Source organism: Pimephales promelas, chromosome 20, assembly GCF_988280905.1.
Source record: "Pimephales promelas chromosome 20, fPimPro1.hap1.1, whole genome shotgun sequence".
Taxonomy (NCBI): Eukaryota; Metazoa; Chordata; class Actinopteri; order Cypriniformes; family Leuciscidae; genus Pimephales; species Pimephales promelas.
Window position 1 is genome coordinate 22,413,026 of NC_142788.1, and position 22,131 is coordinate 22,435,156.

General features: G+C 41.3%; 1 protein-coding gene across 3 annotated transcripts in view; it reads right to left on the minus strand.

The window, feature by feature from the left end:
- Window positions 1–22,131, minus strand: part of LOC120463709 (zinc finger protein castor homolog 1) — an 80,805-nt gene that overhangs the window by 7,443 nt on the left and 51,231 nt on the right. For all 3 annotated transcript variants that reach the window (XM_039652999.2, XM_039653000.2, XM_039652998.2), the window contains exons 3-15: window positions 20,141–21,011; window positions 19,228–19,293; window positions 15,227–15,317; window positions 12,035–12,199; window positions 9,869–10,041; window positions 8,909–9,771; window positions 5,633–5,765; window positions 5,125–5,188; window positions 4,259–4,413; window positions 3,427–3,549; window positions 2,950–3,267; window positions 2,613–2,811; window positions 1,066–1,237 (exon numbers count right to left, since the gene is read on the minus strand). In XM_039652999.2, coding sequence (XP_039508933.2) covers window positions 1,066–1,237; window positions 2,613–2,811; window positions 2,950–3,267; window positions 3,427–3,549; window positions 4,259–4,413; window positions 5,125–5,188; window positions 5,633–5,765; window positions 8,909–9,771; window positions 9,869–10,041; window positions 12,035–12,199; window positions 15,227–15,317; window positions 19,228–19,293; window positions 20,141–21,011 — 3,393 coding nt within the window. The remainder of the gene's footprint in view (window positions 1–1,065; window positions 1,238–2,612; window positions 2,812–2,949; window positions 3,268–3,426; window positions 3,550–4,258; window positions 4,414–5,124; window positions 5,189–5,632; window positions 5,766–8,908; window positions 9,772–9,868; window positions 10,042–12,034; window positions 12,200–15,226; window positions 15,318–19,227; window positions 19,294–20,140; window positions 21,012–22,131) is intronic.

Genomic DNA, 22,131 nt, shown 5'->3' on the forward strand with positions numbered 1-22,131 from the left:
GTGTCCGTTTTTTTGCTCGACTCTCCCTTTAAGGGAAGGGGAGCAGAGAAAATAAAATACAAACTTTTAATCTGCCTGCTCGTGATGATGATCGAGGCTTGAAAAAGAGCAACACAAACAGACTGAGCTAGACAGGCACAGTAATTAACAAACATATGTAATTGCTCATTCCTGACAGGTTAAATATACCCAAGAAAACAACCTCTGTTTGATTGCCTACTATAAATACTGAAGTATTAATGTATGACAAAAAGGCAGACACCATTTTTCTCGGCCCGTTTTCTGTAATATAAATAAAACGTCCCCAGTTTTACAATGAGATGAGACCATCTTTATTTCCACCAAACGTGTTTGTTCTGCAAAATGCAAACGACCGCTAGCGCCGACTCAGTTGTCAATGTAAACCATTCATTTGACAAAATATCAATGCACAGATACTAATGAGATAACAGCTTCTGAGAAACATACTCAAAATTCAGTGACTGAGTGTGAAGCGCAGCCGTTTCACGCCCTGTACTGTTTGTTGTGCTGCAAACAGCGTGGCAATTACCAACTCAACAAGGAGAACGACACTTTTCCTGTAGCCAGAGCCAATGGAAAAAGTGTTTTTATAGCAGGTGATGGCATCGATATGAAATTAGTTACATCATCTCTGATTTCACACCATCTCTGATCCTTCCAGTTGTATTACAAACAGTGAGCTTGCAGTCACCGCTTGAAAATAACGTGGGAGAGTGAACGAATTAACAGTGTGTTTGGAAACATGAGTAACCAATGTGAACAGTGATCGAAACAATAAAGAGTGTGGGAGGCTGGAACATGTAAGATTTGATAATGCTGAATTCACTAAATTACTTGGCAAACCACACTGAATCAAGAAAATCAGACTTCCAAAAAGGGATTAAAGGACCAGTTTACCCCCAAAATGAAAATATGGTCATTCTTTTTTTCACATTCATGTCTTTCCAGACCAGCATACAGATTATGAACTACATGAGATTGAGTAAATAATGAGCTCTGTGATTTTTGGCCTCCTAAAATCAATTAAAAAATGATGGTTCTTACCAAGCCTGCCACATTCTTCTCTTTTGGTGAAGTATTTGAACCCGTTAGCTGCACGTCTTTCGGCTTTCTCGTGCTTCTTGACGTGCCAGGGCAGTTTGGTGGTGATGTTAGTGACGAAGTAACAGCCAGGTCTCAGACAATGATAATGGCCCCTCATGCGAAACTCACAGTGCTGCAGAGAACAGCAAATAAGCAAAACTCAGAGCGAGAACATCTTGTGCAGCTGTCTATGTCTCAATGGTTTGGTTTTCTGCAGTTAATTCACAACCCAATTATTAGATAGTACATTCATTTACAAGCATTCCTACACCATCTTTTGAACCAAAATGAGGTCTGATCATTTGTCAGTTAGTTACTCATTACTCAGGGTACCAAAAGGAAGAAGTAGGTTAGGTCTGCTCATTAAATCCTTTCTTTCTCAGAGCATGTGACGGGACCAGCCTCACTGACCAGCGAAAATCTGAAGTTTAGGTTCACGTTGTAGCCGCTGACCCCAATAACAACACACCAATTAGTTCATTTGGCGATTCATCTATTTCTAAAACAGCTCTTTTATCAATTCATTAGTCTGCGTGTGTGCATGTGTGTGTCCTCTGCAATGTAACCTGTTTCTGCACGACCATCTGTTTCCAGAGAGGCAGTTCCCCCAGGAGCACATAAACAGAACCCACTCTACTCTGGAGAGGAGGGGGAGCTCCGAGAAGTGGGGATGGGACGCATAAATGAATTCATTTAAACAGGTTTTGCTCCAAATGCAAGTTGCAGTAAGGGAGGGCTTTTTTCTATTAATGATGGAATTTTTGATGAAAAGCCAAACTTGTTTATTTTATACAGCGTTGGGGGCTCCACGGTGGTTTTCGTTTGTTTGTTTCTTTGTTTGTTTATTTGTTGTGGAGAAGTCTTTGTCTTCTGAGTTTTAAATGCAATTTATACATTTTTCTGAGAAAACAAAAAAAGGATGAAGCATGGTGCTTGTGTATGCAAATAAGTGGCTTTAGCATGTTGCTATTCATTGCAAGGGTGTTCTACACATAAATGCAAGGGATTTATAGTTTCGTTATTTGAGATCACATAAATAATTTTATTACTTGAGAAAGTCGTATATTATGGGTCAAAATGTATTACGTAGGATTAGTGATTATTGATCATTAAGTATGTGAAGTGAACTAATAGTTTTATTCAGCAAGGATGCATTCAATTGATCAAAAGTGAAAGTTAAGACATTTTTATTGAATGCTGTTCCTTTGAACTTTCCATTCATCAAAGAATCCTGAAAAAATTATGTTTCAAAATTGATAATAATAAGAAATGTTACTTGAGCCCCAAAACAGTATATAACAATGATCATGTGACACTGAAAACTGGACTAATGATGCTGAAAGCAGAAATAAATTCTTTTCAGTTGTAAGCATATTTCACAATATTACTGTTTTCCTGCATATTTGATCAAATAAATGCAGCCTTGGTGAGCATAAACCTATGAAAGTGTATAAGCCACTAAAAAAAAGACTGTCTGATAGAATATTGCCTCCGGAAGTCACGCTCACCTGATTAGGACAAAGACACTGCAGAGAATAGTAGGAAAACTGGTCTCGCACATTCACCAGGTTGTTGTTGGGGTTAATGTGGTCCAGGCAATGTGATTCAGCCTTCCCGGATGTCTTACACACATATTTGCAATTTCCAAATAGACAGTGGAAGTGGAACTTATTCGAGTATTTGCAGTCGGTGGCCAGGCAAGGATCACTGTGGGAGATAAGCGTGACGAAACGTCTGTCAGATATTTAAAACTGCACAGAAGACATGGAAATACAGGCAGCACAGCCCATTCAAATCACACCACCACGGTATTATGAATTTACAAAAATGGCAGTGCCTACTCACTTTTCCTGAAACTGCAGGAAGCCAGGCTTGACCTGAGGCTTGGCGTTCTCCAGCGATGTGGTGGCCAGAGGGGAAGTGGCTGGCATACTGGGCATGGACGCCGGAAGCTGGGGGATCGATCCGGCCAGCTGCTTCCAGGCGTGGAGAGAGGGGGATGAGCTGTAACCCCCAGACAGAGCCAGGCTGGGCGCCTCCATGGGAGGTGTCTTGGCCATGGAAATGGGGGTAGCCATCTGATTAGGGGTGCTATCGCTAGATTCCTTGCTCTCGTTGAAAGGGGGCTCCGATTTAACCTTCAGGTTGGCTCTGAAGTGGAAGCTAATGACAGAGAGGTGCACCACCCATTAAATGAGCTCTAATAGACATAGTCAGACATAGCAGCAAATTAACATTTCTAGATCATAATCATGTAAATTTTGTGTGTTGGCGTGAACTCTAACATTCAAAAACTTCATTATGTTTGATTGTAATGCTCACTTGGCGTGTTTGATGGCTCCGTCCAATGTGCTGAAAAGCGCCCCACAATCCTCCACCAGGCAATGAAAATGGATTTTGTGCAGGAAATCACACTGGCCTTCACAGAAATCATCAGTGTCATACCTGTAGAAACATGTGAGAAAATGGGTAACCTTTAAAAGGAGGAAAATAGTCTAAGTGCTCGTAAATTCAGGTCAGTTACTCAAACACACTCTCGTATTCTCGGTTTAGCTCATGAAGATCTGACTTTGAGTAAGGTGGTTCTTTAGGTGAACTACGCCTGAGCCAAAAGTAGTGCGTCTCTGGCTGGGACCTTTTGCTGGGGCTTTGTAACTAAATACTGTACATAACATCACATGCTCTGGATAAATCTTCTCTTTCCACATAACAACCTGGGAACAAACACTGTGGATGGCACTGACAGGCAAAAGGGTACATCATAAAGAGAGATGGTGATAAAAACCAGACACCAGCTTCAACAAAACACAGAGGATGTGGAGCCAAAACACGACTGTGTTCTCTGTAATGGAAGATCTATTTGGGCACACGTGTTGATAGTCACTGACATAAATAACATGTCCATGATTTAAGGTTACAATTTATGTACATGTGTAAAGGAAAGTGTATACTTGGGGTGTATTACTGTTCACCATTTATTTTCACGGTTTAGCTTTAGTTCGCTTAAGAAAGAAGGAAAGAAAGCCACGTAAATTTACGTAAATCACAGCTAGTGTGAAAGAGTTAAACAAGTGTAAATGAAAAGTAGTGAGGATTGGAAAGTAAAGCTGAAGCTGTAAACGACTCTATAGGGACACAAGATGATTTCAGGCACCTGCGCAGGTAGGTCCTCCATAGCTCAGTGTGTTTCTCTGGGCACGACCTCTTCATTACCCTACTGAGATACTGAGCTGCGTCTGAGCCGTCTGCCGCCTGAGCTCCCTCCAGCTCTGACTTCAGATCCAAAGCATTGAAGAAACCAGGATTCATCTACAGAGATAAACACATGCTTAGGCATGCTTCGTCACAGTAACGATAGTTCTACACACAACCGTTTCTGTGCACTCTTATGTTTGAGGCTTCAGATGTGTTTCAATTCGGTCTTGTATACGAACCAGAGCGAGAGAGACAGAAAGGGAGAGAGAGAGAGAGCTGAGCTAAGCCGTCAGGAACACTAGAGCCAGTTTTCTATTTAAATCATCAAGGTAATGGTACATGCAGACCATCTATACAAGTCAGAGAAGATGTATGATTAAAACGATGTCCATTTTAATCCCCACAAAAACACACAACATTTAAATATCTGTTGGCCACCATTTCGTCTTTTTAAAAAATGAGGGTGACATTTGCTCTTTTTTCTCGGCGCTGACTTTTTAATCAAATAATTTACAAAGTCCATAAATAAAGATAGAGCAGATGGAGGAAAAAAAAGAAGAAAGCCAAAGAAAAAAAATGCACAGAGAGTTCAAAACAGCTCATCAAAAAACAAACATCTCTATATATCTGCCGTGGCAACCGGCTCCTGCTTCATTATATTAATTTGCGAGCGGCGGACTGAAATTACACTGTATGAAAAATGGCTGGAAAATTTAAATGATACAAACTCATCCTATTAGCGGTGAAACATTAAAAAACAAACAGCCCCCTCTGCATCCTGCTAATTTGTCTTGGGATGAAAAGCGTTTGATGGATGAATCTTACCTTATTCATAAGTGAGGATAAAAGAGATGTATTTCCCGGCGCAGCGTGTCCGTTTGATTCAGCGCTAGAACATGCAAAATGAACAGTGTTTAGGCAGGATTTGCATGAGAACAGTAAATATTATAATTTATCCCAGATTGCCAATATACAATGTAAAAAGGAAAAGGCTGGAATTGGGGTTTATGTGAACACGCTTTCATCTAAATGAATGTGCAAACATGTCATGCCTCATACTTGACGTGCATTATGAAAAGAGGGTATTATGGGAGAATTTTTGCATTCATATGATGGATTTCCTCAAAGGAGGCCTCTTGGTGGGAGAAGGAGGGAGCGTGTAAATCTCGTCCTCCTTGATCACTCCACAGACCCACCTTGTGAAGGGGGTTTTAACAAGAGCACTCACACTAATTAACACAATACGGCATTATTTGAGAGATAAATCACAGCGGGGTGGGGCGGGGCGGGGCGGGCCTGGGCGCGAGCCGAGAGGGGGAGGATGATGGGATACCTGTGGTCTTTCTTGCTCAGGTCCAGGCTTTGCTCCTGGACAGAGTCTTGGGGGGCCGTCAAAGCGCTATCCGCCGGCTCCTGCTTCACCTCGACCGGATTAAACCGGCCTGCTTGAGTCTGTTGCCCCATCCCTGAGGAGAGAGAAGGAGAAAAACAAAGTTATTGTTGGTCAGCATTATTCCGCCCGTGATGAGATCCAATCTGACTTCTGTCCCGGCCAAGGAGAAGACCAGGAGTGATAATTATTGCGGAATTATGTCAGGCCGTCAAGGCGTTTAAATGCTGATTGAGAGGCAGCAGGAATGAGGGAAAAAGACTCCGTTTTCAGCAGCGCTTGTCACAACTCATTTGCGGGCCTGCCTCTTAACTGGTCATTAAGAGGCATGCTAATGCTGAGGGAAAGTGGCAGATTCAGACTGCCCGCCCCTCCCTGCTGTCGCAGTGTGTCCTTGTTGGCTCGCCGATGGACGAAGGAGCATGCCCAAAAGGAACATCTGCTTGTCCGTCAGATTAGAGGTGACAGCCAATCAGATTGGTTCAAATAGCGTGACCTCTCGATCGGATTTTCCAAATAGGTATGCAGACGATGGAAAGTGGAAAGGAGGAAGGAGGCGGGAGGGACGCTGACGGGAATGCGACCTGGCTTTTCCTCCAATCCCCAAATGATTGAAATATTAATTTGTCCTCGGGCTATACAGAGAAAGCCGGGCTTTTGGTAGCCAGTAAGTGGTATTTTATTAAAAAAACAGCTAGGAGTTCAAGGCACAAAGATGGAGCGATGAGCGCATCAGCAGTGATTGCGAGGTCGGGTGAATGTTGTCTAAAAAACCAGGCCCGCTGAGGACGAGTGACAGCTAGCGCCCACCCTGCCCTAGGCCATCAGTTCAGAGGGCATTTAACCATGTGAAAAGAGAAGAGAGACACTCCTCTGGGTCACAAACACAAACGCCCACACACAAACACAAGTTTATCAGATGTGTCACTATAACTTTCCTGACGCATGTGCTTTGACTCGTTGTGTTGGTTATGGAGGTGAACTAGTGACTCATTGTGATGTGTCTGCTTTAGGCGCATCACATCCTAATAATTTCGGTAGCTCATACCAGCCTCATCTTCATTCTTTTACTGTGTGTAACGCTCAGTTGACTAATTACTGCCTGTCTTTGCACCTAAAACTAGCCTAGTTCCTCTACCTCCACTCCATCCAAATCTGTGGTCTTTCTATGCGAGTAGAGCGTCGTACTGATATTAACCTCCCCGCCGGTCCGTAAACGACTGTGCTCTACAAAGCTGCTCTCACTTTCTTTTTCTCTCTCTTTTTTTCTGGGTATAAACCGTCCGACGTTAACTAGGGACATTTAAATAACCACCACGTGAGGAGAGAGTCATTAAACCTTCAGCTTTGCAGTTTCTATGATAAAAATTGGCGATGATCTAAGAGAGCAAGGAGGGGGGGAAAGCACATGCTCACAACGCTGTGTTTTTTTGGAAATTCTCCAAGAATAATGTTACTGTGTAATTACCTCAACAAAGTTACTGAACTCATGAAAGATCATTTGTACTGGGTGTCTAATTAGCGAACCCCTCAGATTTCAAGATCCTCCAAAACACTCTGGGGGTGAACGTAGATTAAAAAAAAAAGTGAGTATTCAACTAGGAAATAACGCCACCTGAACAAATTAGCGATTGGCTCTTCTTATGCGGCAAGACTGAGATGTGTTTCTCGGCAAACTGGCCCCTGACTAAAAAAAAAACTTCGGAAAAAAAAACAACAAAGCTGTTTGAAAATAGTCGCAGTAAACATCATTCTCTCATTTCTAACGCTGAGCTCTTACCACATCCTCTTCATATTTTACCCAAATGTCCTGTTCACACGTCTTTTCTGAGCAAACGTGTAAAATTAGCAATGCCACATAATGATCTGCTTCTCTCAATTCTGTTTAGTAGGGGATTTTCTTTCTCTAGCTTTCTTGAAGTTGCCAAAACTAAATACAAGGTGCTCACAAATGAAAGAATATTTTGTAGGGCAGTAGGACTTTTATAATTTTACACCTGCAAAGAGACTAGGAGTAATTCTACGAAAATCCTTTAAGAAATCCTTTAAGAATCTTCTGCAAATATATTAGCAAACCCTAATCTTACACCCAGGATCCCTTTCCCATTCCTCACAAAAAAGACGCATTGGCATGTTACATGAATATGGTGATCAATCAGAACCATGACACCCTCACGATACAGTATTTTACTTTTGTAAAGAAACCCACTAGCTTACTAGCCTAAAACGCCTAGAGAGTAAAGACTTCACAGACTCCACATCAGTGTTTTCATACTGAAACAAGTAGTGCCTTTATATACACACCACCACATACACACACACACACACACAGCCCTCTCTGGAGCGCTGAGTCATTTCTGCTTCACCAGTTTCTGATATTTCTTCCTCTATATCAGAGTGCATATAAAAAGCTGCTTTGTACCTCCAATTTCTCAACTTAATATTATTCAGGCTCCATTTGGTTGGAACGAGTGCACGCTCAGATAAGAGGCCGGTGATGAGGAAGCATGTAGAACACAGGCCCTGAGATCCTCCTGAGAATGCTATTAGAGGCAGCTTTACAGAGCCCACTCACTAGTTCAGCACTTATCTGCTAATGGATTGTGGGTATCATGACAATGATCGCTGCAATAACAAGACTAGAGCAGCCAACCAGCCCTTTAATATTTTGCCTTAATCCTGAAATCGGAGTTTGTATAGCGTCTGTGAATAGCATGAGCAAGATGACCTGAGAGTGCCCTTTCACTGACGGGTATAGGTACAGAGAAAGAGAAAGAGAAACACATGGGCAGAGTGACCCAAAGAACTGATGTTTTCCCGATTAAACGCAGTGAGAAGAACTAATCCTTTGATGGAGTGTGTTTTTCACACTTGTTCCTGATATAAACATTGGGAATATCTAGTCAAATGGTTTTATTTAAAATTTTATTAAGAAAATATTGGCCATTTATTGGTAAATCAGCCATAACTTAACTAAAATTACTATCAGTGTATCAGTATTGACCAGAATTTTAAATTCTAAAATTAATTTTTAAATATTATTCTATTATTTTAATTATTATCTAATAATGTAATTATTAATATTAATAATATGAATGACTAATATTTACATTAATAAATATACTAAAACATATTAGAATTACTGTGTGCAACCCACCAGTTGAGAATCACTGATCTGGATGATCGTAAGATGAAACTTTGTGGAACGATGAAACAAACCTGCATCCAGGTTACTGGAGGGCTTCAGAGCAGCGGCTGCCAGTCGGGCCATCATGGGCGATATCAGACCCTTGCTGGCCGACATCTTCTCCATAATGGACGATGCAGCGAATGAAGTCGGAGTGGAGGCTACGGTAGCAGCGGCTGGGTCCCCGGTCGGGGTGGAGGTCTGGGGTAGAGAATCGCTGGGCGTGGAGTGAGCTACAGAGCTGGCCACGGATATCAGGCCGGCAGCAGAGGGGGTGAGCGTCATGGGCATTCTGGGAATGAGCGAGAAGAAGGGGTTGGAAGCACCAGCCAGTCCACTGTTGGAAAGTGCCAGGGCCATGGGTACATTGCTCGGCAGAGCCTGGGACAGCAGGGTGGAAATGCGGCTGGCCGGAGGCAGAGCGGCAGTGGGCTTGACGCTGTGGCTGGAGGACATGGTGGTGATGGGAGTGGACAGCAAATGCGGTACGGTGGAGGACTGCTGGGTCGTTGGAGAAGCACTTAAGCTGGAGTTCTTGCTGCTAATAGCCGAGTAGTCCATGAGGTCATCATTGCTGGACTCGTCCTGATCATCTTTGGGCAACAGGAAGGAGGAAGTGAGGCCCAGCACACCCGAGGAGCGAATGTGGCGACGCTCGTGTTTGCGCTTGTGTGAGGTCATCTGGCTGGTGGAGGTAAAGGTGAAGCCGCAGCCTTGGCGTATGCAGTGGAAATGGTTGGTGGCCTTGCTGTAGACGCAGCCTTCGTACTTGCACTCCTCGTACTTGTAAAATTTCTTGAAGCCGTCCTTGGCGTAAGCGTCATCTTTGATGTGATAGCTCTTGTGCTTCTCAATGTCACACTTGTTCTTGAAGGTGAAGGTACAGCCTGGGCGCCTGGGAGGTGGAAAAGGCGAAGGATCAAACTCTAAAATGATATTTAAGTTAAGACATTAAGCAGACACATTAATTTGAGTTGGAGCGACCATTGTACCTGCAGTGGAAGTGCGTGGTCTTTTGCCCATAGAACTGGCACGCGACCGTCCCACAATCCTCGGTAGCGCGAAACCTCTGGAAGCCATCGTTGATCAGCTGTGCATTTTTCTTATGGAAGTTCTCATGAGTCATGACATCAGACGTGCTCGTGTACACCTTGTTGCAGCCCACCTGACAGACAGGAAATGAAAAAAAAATGCTTTCATGAGAAAAAGCGTGAGCACGGTTTAGAAATAAACACCATGTGTGAGTTTCACTTTGTTGCACTGGATGAAAAATGCTCAGTATGAAAAAAAAGTGGCTTGACGCTTAAGCTCTTGTTGTCTCCAGGGACATGAAAACAACAACCCGAGATGTGACACAAAAATAGCTCAGTTTGGCGCTGAACTCAATGTGGGGAGCAAAGAAACAGGTGACCTAAAAAAAAAAAATGAACAGGAAACATTTTCTCAAGATCTGAGCTTTGTTAAAAACATACTCTTGAGACATCTCATAAAATATGAAAAGCAAACCCTTTACCCCAAAAAAACAGGTGTGTGTTTCATGAAAACAGCTTCAAAGAGATCAAATACAGGACTATTTTTTTTTTGTGATTTGCAATATGTGGCATGCGAAAGCAGCATGGTGATGAGGCGGCATGTGGTTGAAACCTTTTTCCATTTACGGTTTTAAGTCTATATTAGAAGTCTTTGCTTTAGCAGAAGAGTCAGGGGGGGGGGTTGTTCGGGAAGACTGTCACTCTGTTACTCAACAGCAGCACTCAGGAGACCTCTGGGCAGCAGACGAACGTGAACTAATGTTTGAATTAAAACCAGCAATTGTATATCATCTCTGGCACTTTTCACCCGTGCAAACAGGGTAACTTGGCCATATTCAGTCAAACAATGAAAAAAATGCCACTCTGTTTTTTCTCCGTAAATCAGGAGAACGGGTGCCAACATCTGCCTGTTCTCACTGCTGTTAAAACAAGAGCTGAAATGTCTAATAACAATTACACCGTTAGGGAGGCTTAAAAAAAAAAAAAGAGTATATATCTTAAGTCCCGGGCCACTGTTTCGCCTGTGGTGCAAAAGAGCTCGGCTCGAAAGTGACACCTTGAAAATAAGCAGATGTAAAGAATTAAACAGATCTGGTGGGAAATAATCGCCACTTGGTACTAAAAGATGAAAAATGTTGAGTTCATATATACAACTCAAAGAATTTTATCCATGCCAACTAAGGAGTGAGGAATAAAGGTGGTGAGGGGAGAGGAGGGCCACATCTTGTTCATGCCTTTATTTTAATTTCATTTATTCTGACCCCTCTCTGTCTTATGAACAAAAAACTGATCTCAAATGTTCATATAGGCCTCGAGGAAAAAGTTGAAGTACTTTAATGTCAATATAGATTGCACTGTCTGTGCTATTTGCCTGCTGCCATTAACGTTATTATTGTAAAAGGAATGTAAATTTTGACTGCATCTCAAGTAAATGTATCTTAATTTAAAGATGTTTAGATATTTGTATTGGAAGATATTCATTTTTTTGCAAAGCATGAGACTTTATAAATTAAAGACCTGGTCTGCACTGTAAAAAAATATTTTCAAGATTTGTTATCACAACATTTTTTATTTTGTCAAATCAACTTAAAAAATTTACTTAGTTCAGATAACTTATTATTTTGAGTTTCTGATGATTAAATCAATCTCCTTCATTGTATTAACTCACTTTTTCCAGTTCAATCAACTTAAAATTTTAAGGCAACAATTAAAGTTAAACCAACAATATTTTTTTACAGTGTGATTTAAGAAATTTTTAAGGCCTTAATTTTTCGGTAAGCGGGATTTAAGACATGTTATGAAACCCTGAAATATATATTTTGGTAACACTTTATTATGATGGTCCCTTTTGAACATTCTGTTGACTTTTAGAAACTTTGCAACTACATGTCAACTAATTCTAACCCTAACCTATCAGTCTACTATAATAAGACTAATGAGAGTTAGAAGACATGAAGGTACAATGAGTGTGTTAAAGGGACCATCGGAATAAAGTGAAACCATATATTTTTTTTCTAATCCTGTACAAGCAGAGGAACTGATATTTGCATGTGTCTGTATAAGGGTGAATGTGCATTTTTTTTTTTTTTTTTTTTTTGCAAACTAGGGGTTTTTGCTGTGGTTTACCTGCATGCAGTGGTAGTGGGTACTCTTGCCGTTGAGATGACAGCCGTGGTAGTAAACACTGCAGTCATCCAAAGGGCTGAAACGCATGAATCCGTGTTGCAGGGAGTTGTCCCTCTTCTTATGCATGTTATAATGCCTTATCACATCCTGCTTACTGGTGAATCTCTGTAAACAACAGATATACAGAGTTAGTAAGGTGGGGGAGGTGTTGTGTAGGTTCCGAAGGAAACCAGCAATGCGTTCTTTTATTACTCATGCAACAACTGCAGAGCATTGCAGAAAATTGCAGCCAGGTGGGTGAATGGAGCATATCGTAGCAGCAGGTGAATTAAGGTGAATTCACTTTCAATACTCGCATTGCAGAGTAGAACAATTGAAAGTAAATACTTTGAATGGTGTATTTAATTCGGAGTTTGCCTTATAAATTCCCTATACACTAACTATACGCACCCAAAGCATAGCATTAGGAATCAACTATGACTTTGTGTTATTTTCTAATCTCACCTGATGTTTGAATCTGTGCCCAATGTGCTGCTTCAAAAAAAAGGTTGCTGAACTAGACTGTTAATTACATTTTATTTCACCATTTCTAATTAAGATGGATCACATGACGTACGAGATCACAGTTGTGATATTCTCCACTTCTGAAAAATCATGTTCCATGCAGATGGTTTTGGAACGTGCACGGGGAAGAGACAACAAACAAACAAACAAGGCAACCAAAAATGTTTCTTTTTTAATTCCCGTCTGAGATATGATTCCATTTTTAATTAAAGTATTAAAGCACAGTTTTGTGCAGGGTTAGACAATAATAATGAGGAAATATGCTAAAATACCCCTCCTCCTCAAAATGTAAATCTCCTACACCATGGAGAAGTGTAAGTGTGTGTGTGTGTGTGTGTGTGGGGGGGGGGGGGGGGTGCGAAGACAAAGCGATAGGGGGAAAAACCTCACTCTTGAGAGATCAGGGCAACCAAATCTGCAGTAATTGGGCTTGAGCTAATATTACAGGAACTGAAACAAGAGTAGCTGAAATCAATGAGCCTTTTCCAACGTAAATCCATATTTTCTACATAAATGAGCAACAGGAGAAAAAAAACATGCCAGAAACATCCACAAAACCTCATTGCCTACATATGAAGATAATCTTACAGGCAAATAAAAAATGAATAAAGATATATAAATACAAAAAGATAAATACTTAAATCTTGGCTGTATATATTGTTACATTTCCATTCCTGTTTCAAAAGGAGTGTAATAGATGATATATGAGACAATGTCCAACAAACGGTGATGACAGGAATTTGGGATGTCGACAAACAAATAAAATGAGATACTGATCTAGATCCGGCCACACTGAGCGGAACTGTGGAAAACAGCAGGAAATTGTATCAGTTGGGCTTCTGTACTTAGAAGAGTGGCTACATGGTCGTGTGGACATTTATTTTAGGATTCCCATCGCATTGCAGGATGGCCATGAAAGGAGAGGCAGGGCCGGTATGAAGCGGAGCAAAGGCTGGCAACCGCAGGATAATATTCCACCACTGTGTCATGTAACATTTTAATGACTTATCAATTCCAAAAACAAGTTCATCTGCGCCTCAACTTTCAGCTAGGGTATGCACAGCCTCCTGTCAGTCATTACTAAACTGCCAAGAGTCACAGACGCCTTTACATGTACAGGAAAATTCCAATATTAATCCGAATATGGTCATATTCTAATTTCGTAAGCATTGTGTAAATTCCATAACCTGAGAAATCTGAATAAGATTGCTAGTCTGATGCTCTACTGTTTAAACTGTAACAATGCTTATACTTGAATTGATCAGAATTGTAAGTCACCTAAATTATATTTAGAATATTAAGATTTGCAAACTAACATTTCGCAAACATTAAAAGAAACATCATGGCATACACTAGTACACTGGCAAAAAAAATTAAAAAATTCTAAGCGTAAAGGCTTAACCAGAATATTGTCCATAATCAGAAAATGTCTACAGCTTTCCATTCACCTATTTCTATGTGCATTTTGGGATATTGCATAAAAAAATTGCTGGATAGAAATGCCAATGAGTTATTGCGCATAAAAAAAACACGTATGAGCTCGTTTTATGCAATATTCCAATTTAACGCAGAAGTTTTGGATGGAAACATAGCTAATGAATTCTTAAGCAACGCAAGTTCTAAAAAATGGACAGTTTCAAAGGGACTTTTGAACCAGCTCTGCTTACTGTTTGAGGAATTGTACTTGAATAACAAAAGGCAGCCTGCTGGGCTGAATATGTCTCTTTTAGATGCAACAGCTGCCCTGTTGTCTTCAACAGGATTCCTGGATGTTTATAATGAAAAATGTAATCAGATGATTAAAAATGAAGAGGGAGATTATGACTAGAGAGGACTTGATAAAGAAAAGACTGTGCGGCAGATTTTTGATGTCTTCGACAAATGTGCCCGTCTTTGCCTGCTCTTTTCCACCATATGCGCATGAGCCGCTGCTGTCTGTGTTCTGATCTGCTTAATGCTGATTTTGCTGTGCTGAACATGACAACTCTGGGGACATGGATCAGATTAATAATGTGAAAGGGGATTATGAGTGGCCCAAGAGTATTAGCAGATGTCCTTAGAAAAAAAAAAGGAGGCATCTTTTGAAAGTATTTTCCATTAACTATGGAAAAGAAGGAAACCTTTTTTGAGAAATAGCCCTCATCTATCTAAACTTGTTAAGCCAGTACGGTGCCTAGATAAAAGCCTAGTCAGTAAGGTTTTGTTTGGCTGTTTTCTTGTGTGTACCCTGGCACACTTCAATCATTTCCTCTAAGAGTTATCTTCCTCTCCTGTCAGAGAGTGATGAGAAAAGTGTGAAGGTGAGCTTTAAAATGGTGTTGTGACAGTCTCTGCATTATACTGTTGTCTTACAGGAGCAAGGCGCTTAGATTTCCAGCAGTAATGGATGGATATTAAAGTGTGTTGAACCATGCCCGTCAGATTGCAAAAATTACCCAGCTGACATAATCTCATTTATCATCAAAACAGAGGAATGGACACTTTTTTGCATTTGTATTCAAAATAAAATTCTGATAGATAGATAAATAAAGATTAAATAAAAATAAAACTATTAGCGTTTTCCAGCACTTAAGGTTTTGGACTTGGTGAGTGTTCATTTTGACTCCTGCTTGTGGCTGTTGTACTCACCTGATAGTTACATTCGGGGTCCATGCAGTGATAATGCTCTCTGTACTGGTAAGCACAGTGCACATGGCCACAGTGCTGGCTCCCAGAGAACCTGCAATCAGACAGAAATATATGGAAAACACTGTAAATGTTGCTGTTTTTGCCAAGTATTCTGAATCTAAACATTATCATCATTTTGAGCTAAAGATAAACACGATTTCAGAAACAGAAAGTGAGATAAAGAGATTATTTTATAAGATAAAAAAAAAAATCAGCGCTTACTGAAAAGGAGTTGCATTTCGCTATCTCTATTCCATATACAAAACCTCTAACAATGTGGGGGCTGATCTTGAAAGGGCAATTTAGCCTTTTATCTCCGCTTGATAGATGCCCTAACACTGACAGAGTCATCTTCACGGAGCTCAGAGTCATTACCTAGAACTATAAACACAGAAAAACAGGCCTACGCTTCCTCGACCATACGATTGCAATTCACTCTCCAGCCACAGCAATCTCCACCAAATTAGTTCCATTGCCATCAAAGGCAGTAGGTAGACTCTTATTAAACTGTAACCCCCAACATAATTCGCTCATTTGCTCGTGCTTTAAGCCCTGCCAAATCAGCGTTCGGCTCTCCAGGTTAACAGCCTATGCTTTAATCAGGGAAAGGTTAGGCCTAATAGAAAGGTTTGAGTGCGTCTCCGCGTGGCTTCCTCCTCTTCACTCTCGCCGACTGACTCGCCCGGTCTTCCGCGGATTGGCGGCGCTTTAAAGAGGCACATTTCCTGAGTGTTTACAGGCTGATTATAACCCTGACGATGATGACTGTTAAAAACCTCCAATTACAGCTCAAAACACACAAATAAACATTCGCACCGCCGCTGCCAAGAGCACCATCTGCTGAAGTAGAGAAAAAGCTAAGTAATTTTTTTCCCCCTACTGGCTGGATTATCCCTAGACTGCTTTTACAAATCACTTTGCTAAGTTCATTAAGCTAATTGAATGGTGAATCCACTACCTGCTAAACGTGGGTGGTGTTCTGAAGGGCTGGGGAAGTGGCAGGCGCTTAAGTTGGTTTTGTTCGCATCTTAAAGGAACAGTTCACCCAAGAAACTGTAGATTTCAAGCACCATAAATGTATCATAAAACGTATCTATGTGACTATTCCAAGTCTTCTGAAGCCATATTTAGAGGGACAATTTTATTTTCATTTTGTGATTTTTTTAAATGTATTTTATTATTTAAAATCAATATCAACAAACACCTCTGCCAATTTTCTGACTTATCCTCGTAAATGAAGAATTTTAGGTACACGGAGGCTTCCATGTAGTTCCGCCATCTTGAAAAAGTATAATAGCAGAGAGGGACAAAAAGTACTAGGCCAACGCGTCTCCACAACGGGTTTTCGTTCAGAGCCAACGTGACGTAACTGAACGTAGCACAGCAGTGAGAGGCGCTTGTCACTGCTACGGCAAGTTTAAAAGGCTCCATTGCAAATCCTCGTCGCCAGAAAAGATCGTAAACGTGACCGGAGATTACAAAAAACACGAGTTAATATCGGGATAGCTTTAGGTGGATAGAACTAATGCAGGAGAAAGATTTCAAAAGAGACGCTGTCCTGCTTTCTTCTCGACAGGTCAATGTTACAGTCTTAATTACAAGCTTTTTTTCATTGTTTGGTTGTGTACTTTATTTTATAGACATTTATAGTTAAAAGTGGATGATGATATCTAACAATGCACGTACTTCAAAAAATATAATGAATAAAGAAGCCATAACTACTCATTACAATAGTTCATGTTTTTCATACTGTAACATTCGTTTTGTTCGTTGCGTCAAGTTGGTGTTTGTTTGAAATAACAAACCTGTTCATCCGAAGGAACACTCGAGAAAGTGTTATTAGAAGTCATAGCTTTTTGGTACATAATGGCTACCGTAGACGCAATGTGCATTTGAAAAAGCGAGGCGCTGGAGAGCACAATTCGTTTGAACGCAAAATACATTTTCACCGCTAGATGGGAGAAATTCCAACACATTGTCCCTTTAAAGGTGAACTCATGAAAGTTCATGAGAAAAGTAGTATTATCAGGTTTGTGGATGAATCATTCATTCAATTTGATCTTTTCAATGAATCGATTTGATTAAAAAAATTATGATTAGTTCACAAATTTAACTGATCTGGTTCTTGAGCATCAACTCATTGGATCACAGCAGTTAGAAACTTGCTGAAGAGAGAAGTGATCAATTAAATTTTTGCTCCGCTTCTCAAGCACAGCGACTGTTTGGATTCCAAAGTTTAAAAAAAAAAAAGTCATATGAAGAAATTTAAATTTTCCTTTTTTGAAACTTTAAATCCTCCGTCCCCGTTCATAGTAATTTCATGTAAAAAAAAAAAAAACTAGCAGTCCGATATTTAAAATGTGTCTTTTTTACATTCCACAGAAGAAAAAAAGTCTGATTTTGGAATGACATGAGGATGAATACCTGGTGATGTTTTTTTTTTAATTTTTTGGGTGAACTATAATTGCTTTACAAAAGAGATTACCACAAGGCTACAGTACAGACTTTATATCTTGCACTCACAAAGCATAAATGTACACATTAAACTCACCCACCATTAGCAGCCCCTCTGCGGCGCACTCAAACATTCCCGGCCCCGTGTACACAGAACCCCCTTGGGATGGCAGCCCACCCCAGCTGTATCACTTTGCCTCTGGACAATTCCCACTTGCCGCGTCAGGGGGCTAATGGGCCACGCTGCTATTCAGTGGCGGATTAAATATTAATATCGCCACGATACAGAGATTGCCGCACATCTCCCGTTACAATAGAGACATGCCGATCAAAGTTTGGTGCAATGCTGGGTACATAAAAGCATTTAGGAGGGAAAACAGTGACTAAACACTACCAGGGAAGCTCTTTAAACATCAAACCGCGGCAGTGCGAGGAGATAAAGAACTTTTTCCCCTTTTGTGGGGGGAAGGTGGGTGTAGACAAGTTTACAAAGCTGCTTTTTAGCACGACTGTTCTCTCATTAGCGTGGATGATTCCTCACCTCCCCCCCCCCCCCCACCCCGATCCTTCAACAACCCCCCAATACACCAGGCTGCATTTGCCCTTTTTATGAGTCCTCATTTTTCTTTTTTCCCCTCCTCTCTTTCCTTTCTTTTTTTCACAACACGGAAATTGAAACTGTATCTGGGCTTATCTACTGCCTCCCCGCGCATCAACTGCCGAGATGTTTAGACAAATTTTATGCATTATGCAGTGCAAATATCAAAACAGTTCTTGGCAGTGCCAGCAGAAGCCTCATTAAAAATTCCTTAATTAAATCTTCTTGCAAAATGTAATCAGTCCAAGGAGGGTTTTTGTGTGTGCACAAGGATGTGTGTGTGTCTGTTAGTGCCAGGGCTTTGATTTGTGGCCTTCATGTTACGGCTTGGGAGAGTAATCATTAACGCCAAAGCCACTTTGCCTTTTGAAATGCGCCTTTTTCTCTCTTTAAGGCAAGAATAAATAAACAAATGATAATCACCTTTCTACTGGCGTGACAAAAGGAAACAGAAGCCGATATTAGAGTGCGCTGCATCTATCTCTGCGCTTTGTCTGCATTTGCCAGTGCCTGTCATTTAGTTGATTCAGTATCTTCATTTGAAGTGCAGATATTAGAAATGAAAGTCTCAACTATCTGTGCAGTCAGGCCCAATGACACACAGGCACACGCAGGGCAGTCTAATGCGCCCGATGTTTTTGCAAACATTTCAAGCTGTTTGCTTAAGATTTTACTGAGTTCAGCTTCGGCGCTGGCAGGGAAACTGACACTGGGAAAAAATTACTCGCTTTCCAGCCTTTAATTCAATTAATTTTCCTTAGTCCATAAACCTGGCGTGCTTACGCATAATTTATCGTCCACACAGAAAGTGTGTTTTTGCAAATCTACATCCTGCTTTATTAAAGTGTGAAATATGTCATCGATTAAAGAATGTTGTCGTGAAGTTTTGTGAGGGTGAGGATTTGCATACCTGGCGATATATTTCTGGTACACGTTGACGTCCTCTGTGACAGGTTTCTCGGGAGGAAGGCCATTCCTATCATAGCATGGAAAAAAAGAGAAAAGGATTAATGGTGTGCATTCCAACAGTAATAAAAACAAACTGACGCAGTATTTACTTATGATCCATTTCAAAGTTTGGGCTATCAATATACATTTTCTTCAATGGAGTAGCGATTTGGTTTGGGAATGAATTAGGGAGGTATATAGGCACGCTTTGATGCATGGCCTCCCAACAATGAAAGCACAGTGGGGGAAAAAAAAAATGTTTTTGAATGCATAAATTATTTATGTGCGTTTTTGGAGAGAGCACAAATGCAAAGATGAGGGTGTGCGGCGGAAAATGGCTACATGCGTTTTATTTTGTTTGAGTGGCCCTGTCAAGAAAGTCTGGGTTTGGTGGCTGCATTTGACGTAGCATCCCACCTTCATGGAATAAGCACTTAAAAGGAGGAATTCCTAATGTAACACATTATAGTATGTGCAAAGCATTTTGTATTCAAGGTGGCAGCAGTTCAGCAGCACTAACTCAGGACTAAAAACATGAGCAACTCCAGCAGGGGATGACCTGGGGTTAATCTGCCTCTTTAGGGCTGGTTCTGACAACAAATCACAGTGTGTGTGTGTTTGCACATGGCCACACTGCTGGCTGTTCCAGGGACTGCTGGAGAACAGCCTTAAGGATCTTACTAACCTGAACTATTGACAAGGTCAAGACAACTCATAGAAAGAGTGCCAACCAAGCCCCTACAAACTTGCAATCTAACTTTAAAGCCAGCAGAGGTCTTCTGACCCCCCACAAGGCTCAGGATCCCTATGTGGGTTATCGTTATAATTACTGTCATTTCCTGTCAATTTATTGTCCCAACAGTTCTTTTACTTACTTGACAGAAGAGACGGTTCCAGTAGTAATGGAGTCAGTTTTGGAGAAACTGGACTTCATGAAGTCAGTGTTAAAGCCGAGGTGGCCAGCCTGGTCCACGGGCAAGCCGGGAGGTCCCACGACCCCGGCAGGAGCAGCTGTATTGATGACTGGTGTTCCTGGGGTCCCTGCCGTAGCTGGGAGAATGCTCGGCATCATCGGCGGATCAACCTTCCCAGGAAGGAACTTCTGGATGTTTCGTACATCGTACTTTGACGGCCTGCCGACCTTGCCGGTCTTAAAAGCGATGGCGCCGCCCATGTCAGGGTTGCCCTCTCCAGGTTTAAAGAGGTGCAGGAACTTGACGTTCTCCAAGTCGTACTTGGAGGGCCGTTTGTAGGAATTGCCATTTTGCTGTCTGAGACTCTCGCCCATCTTCAGCTTCTGGATGAAGTAATCATACTTGGATGCACGGGATGCTTGGTTCTGGATGTGTGACTGGTTGGTTGGGGGTGGATTGAGCGAGCTTTGTTTGTGGTCCATTACGGGTGGAAATATCTGTCCCTCTGACCCCGCAAGGGCCGGCTGGATGAGGGCAGCGCTCTTCTCCGGTGTCATTTTGGAGTTGACCTCTTCAGGCTTGGTGTTTATAGGCCAGGGCAAGGTCTCCCCAGCCTTCAGCTTGCGGATGTACTCCTCGTACTTGGAGAAGCGAGCTCGACGGGAGGCCTCCTCGCTGCTCAGGGATGAAGGATCTGAGGTAGCTGCTTTCAGCTTCTCAAAGCTGATCTTCTTGGCCAGCTCATCCCGAACCTGCTGGTCATCATAGCCAAACATGTGTAAAAACTCATTCATGGTGTTGGCGGCGTAATCGCGTAGTGCTGAGGCCTCTCCTATACAACAAAAACAAAGATAAACAGTTGATTTAGATAACGCCCCAGAATTGCACTGATGTAAAAAATGGATCTGAAAGTGTTCGAGAAAGATTTAGCTAATAAAAAATTAAATTAAATTAAACAACAGCAGGGCCCAAACAGAAAAAAATGGAATGGGGTAAAGGTGTAGTTTAATTGCAGTATAGTGAAATTAATTTTGGACCATTAACTTTCATATAGGTCTGAAGGCAATTCAGATAGACCAGCAAAAGGAGACATTTGGATTGAAAGCTTCCCCTGCATCTTAACCAGCTCATATAAAGGGCAAATTAATGCTCTTTTAAAATATATTTGTGTATGTGTGTGAGCGAGGGACACAAACCCCTTTGGCACTGGTGCACTTAGTGCTTGGCTCTGATATACTGTTTATCACAGCAGATGAGTGCAAAAAAATCTCATCATGTCTCATTTTGTCCGTCAGGAGAGCTACCCTGGTACAAAAACACTGCTCCAGATGACAACTTCATAGAGGTGTCAGATAAACTCCCTCTCCACCCTACCATAACCCCAGCCCTCCACCAGTCCTTTTCTCTATTTATTTAATTGCCTTTTTCATTGCTGAGCAAATGAGATGGTTAGAGGTAACATTAGCCACGGCCATGCTAATTAATACTAAAATATTTCAGCTTTGGTCTCATATTTCTATGTTATTGCTAAATCGGTCTCTCGCCCGTGCTTTTCACATCTCCTTCTCAGCATGTAAAATAATCCCCAAATTTCCATTGCTGCATTGGGGCTAGCCGTGCTACATCAGTATGAAAGGTGATCGGGGAGATCGAAAGAGTATGAAAAATTTAAGAGAAATGTATCAGGTATTTGATAGGAAACTCCCTACACTTTGCTATGCATCATTTTAGCAGCTATAATGTGTTTGAGCACATACAGTAATTTCATCTCATGCTCAAAGGTTAGGGCGTCATGACAGGCCTTACAGCTCTCACTTTCTCAACTCAATGCTGCCTTGGAGTATTACCGTCACACTTACCAATGAGCAAAAAGAAGGAACCAAAAATGAATATTTATATTCTACAGAAGGTGTGAATAAATGTTATAATTATATATAAATATATTTATGAAA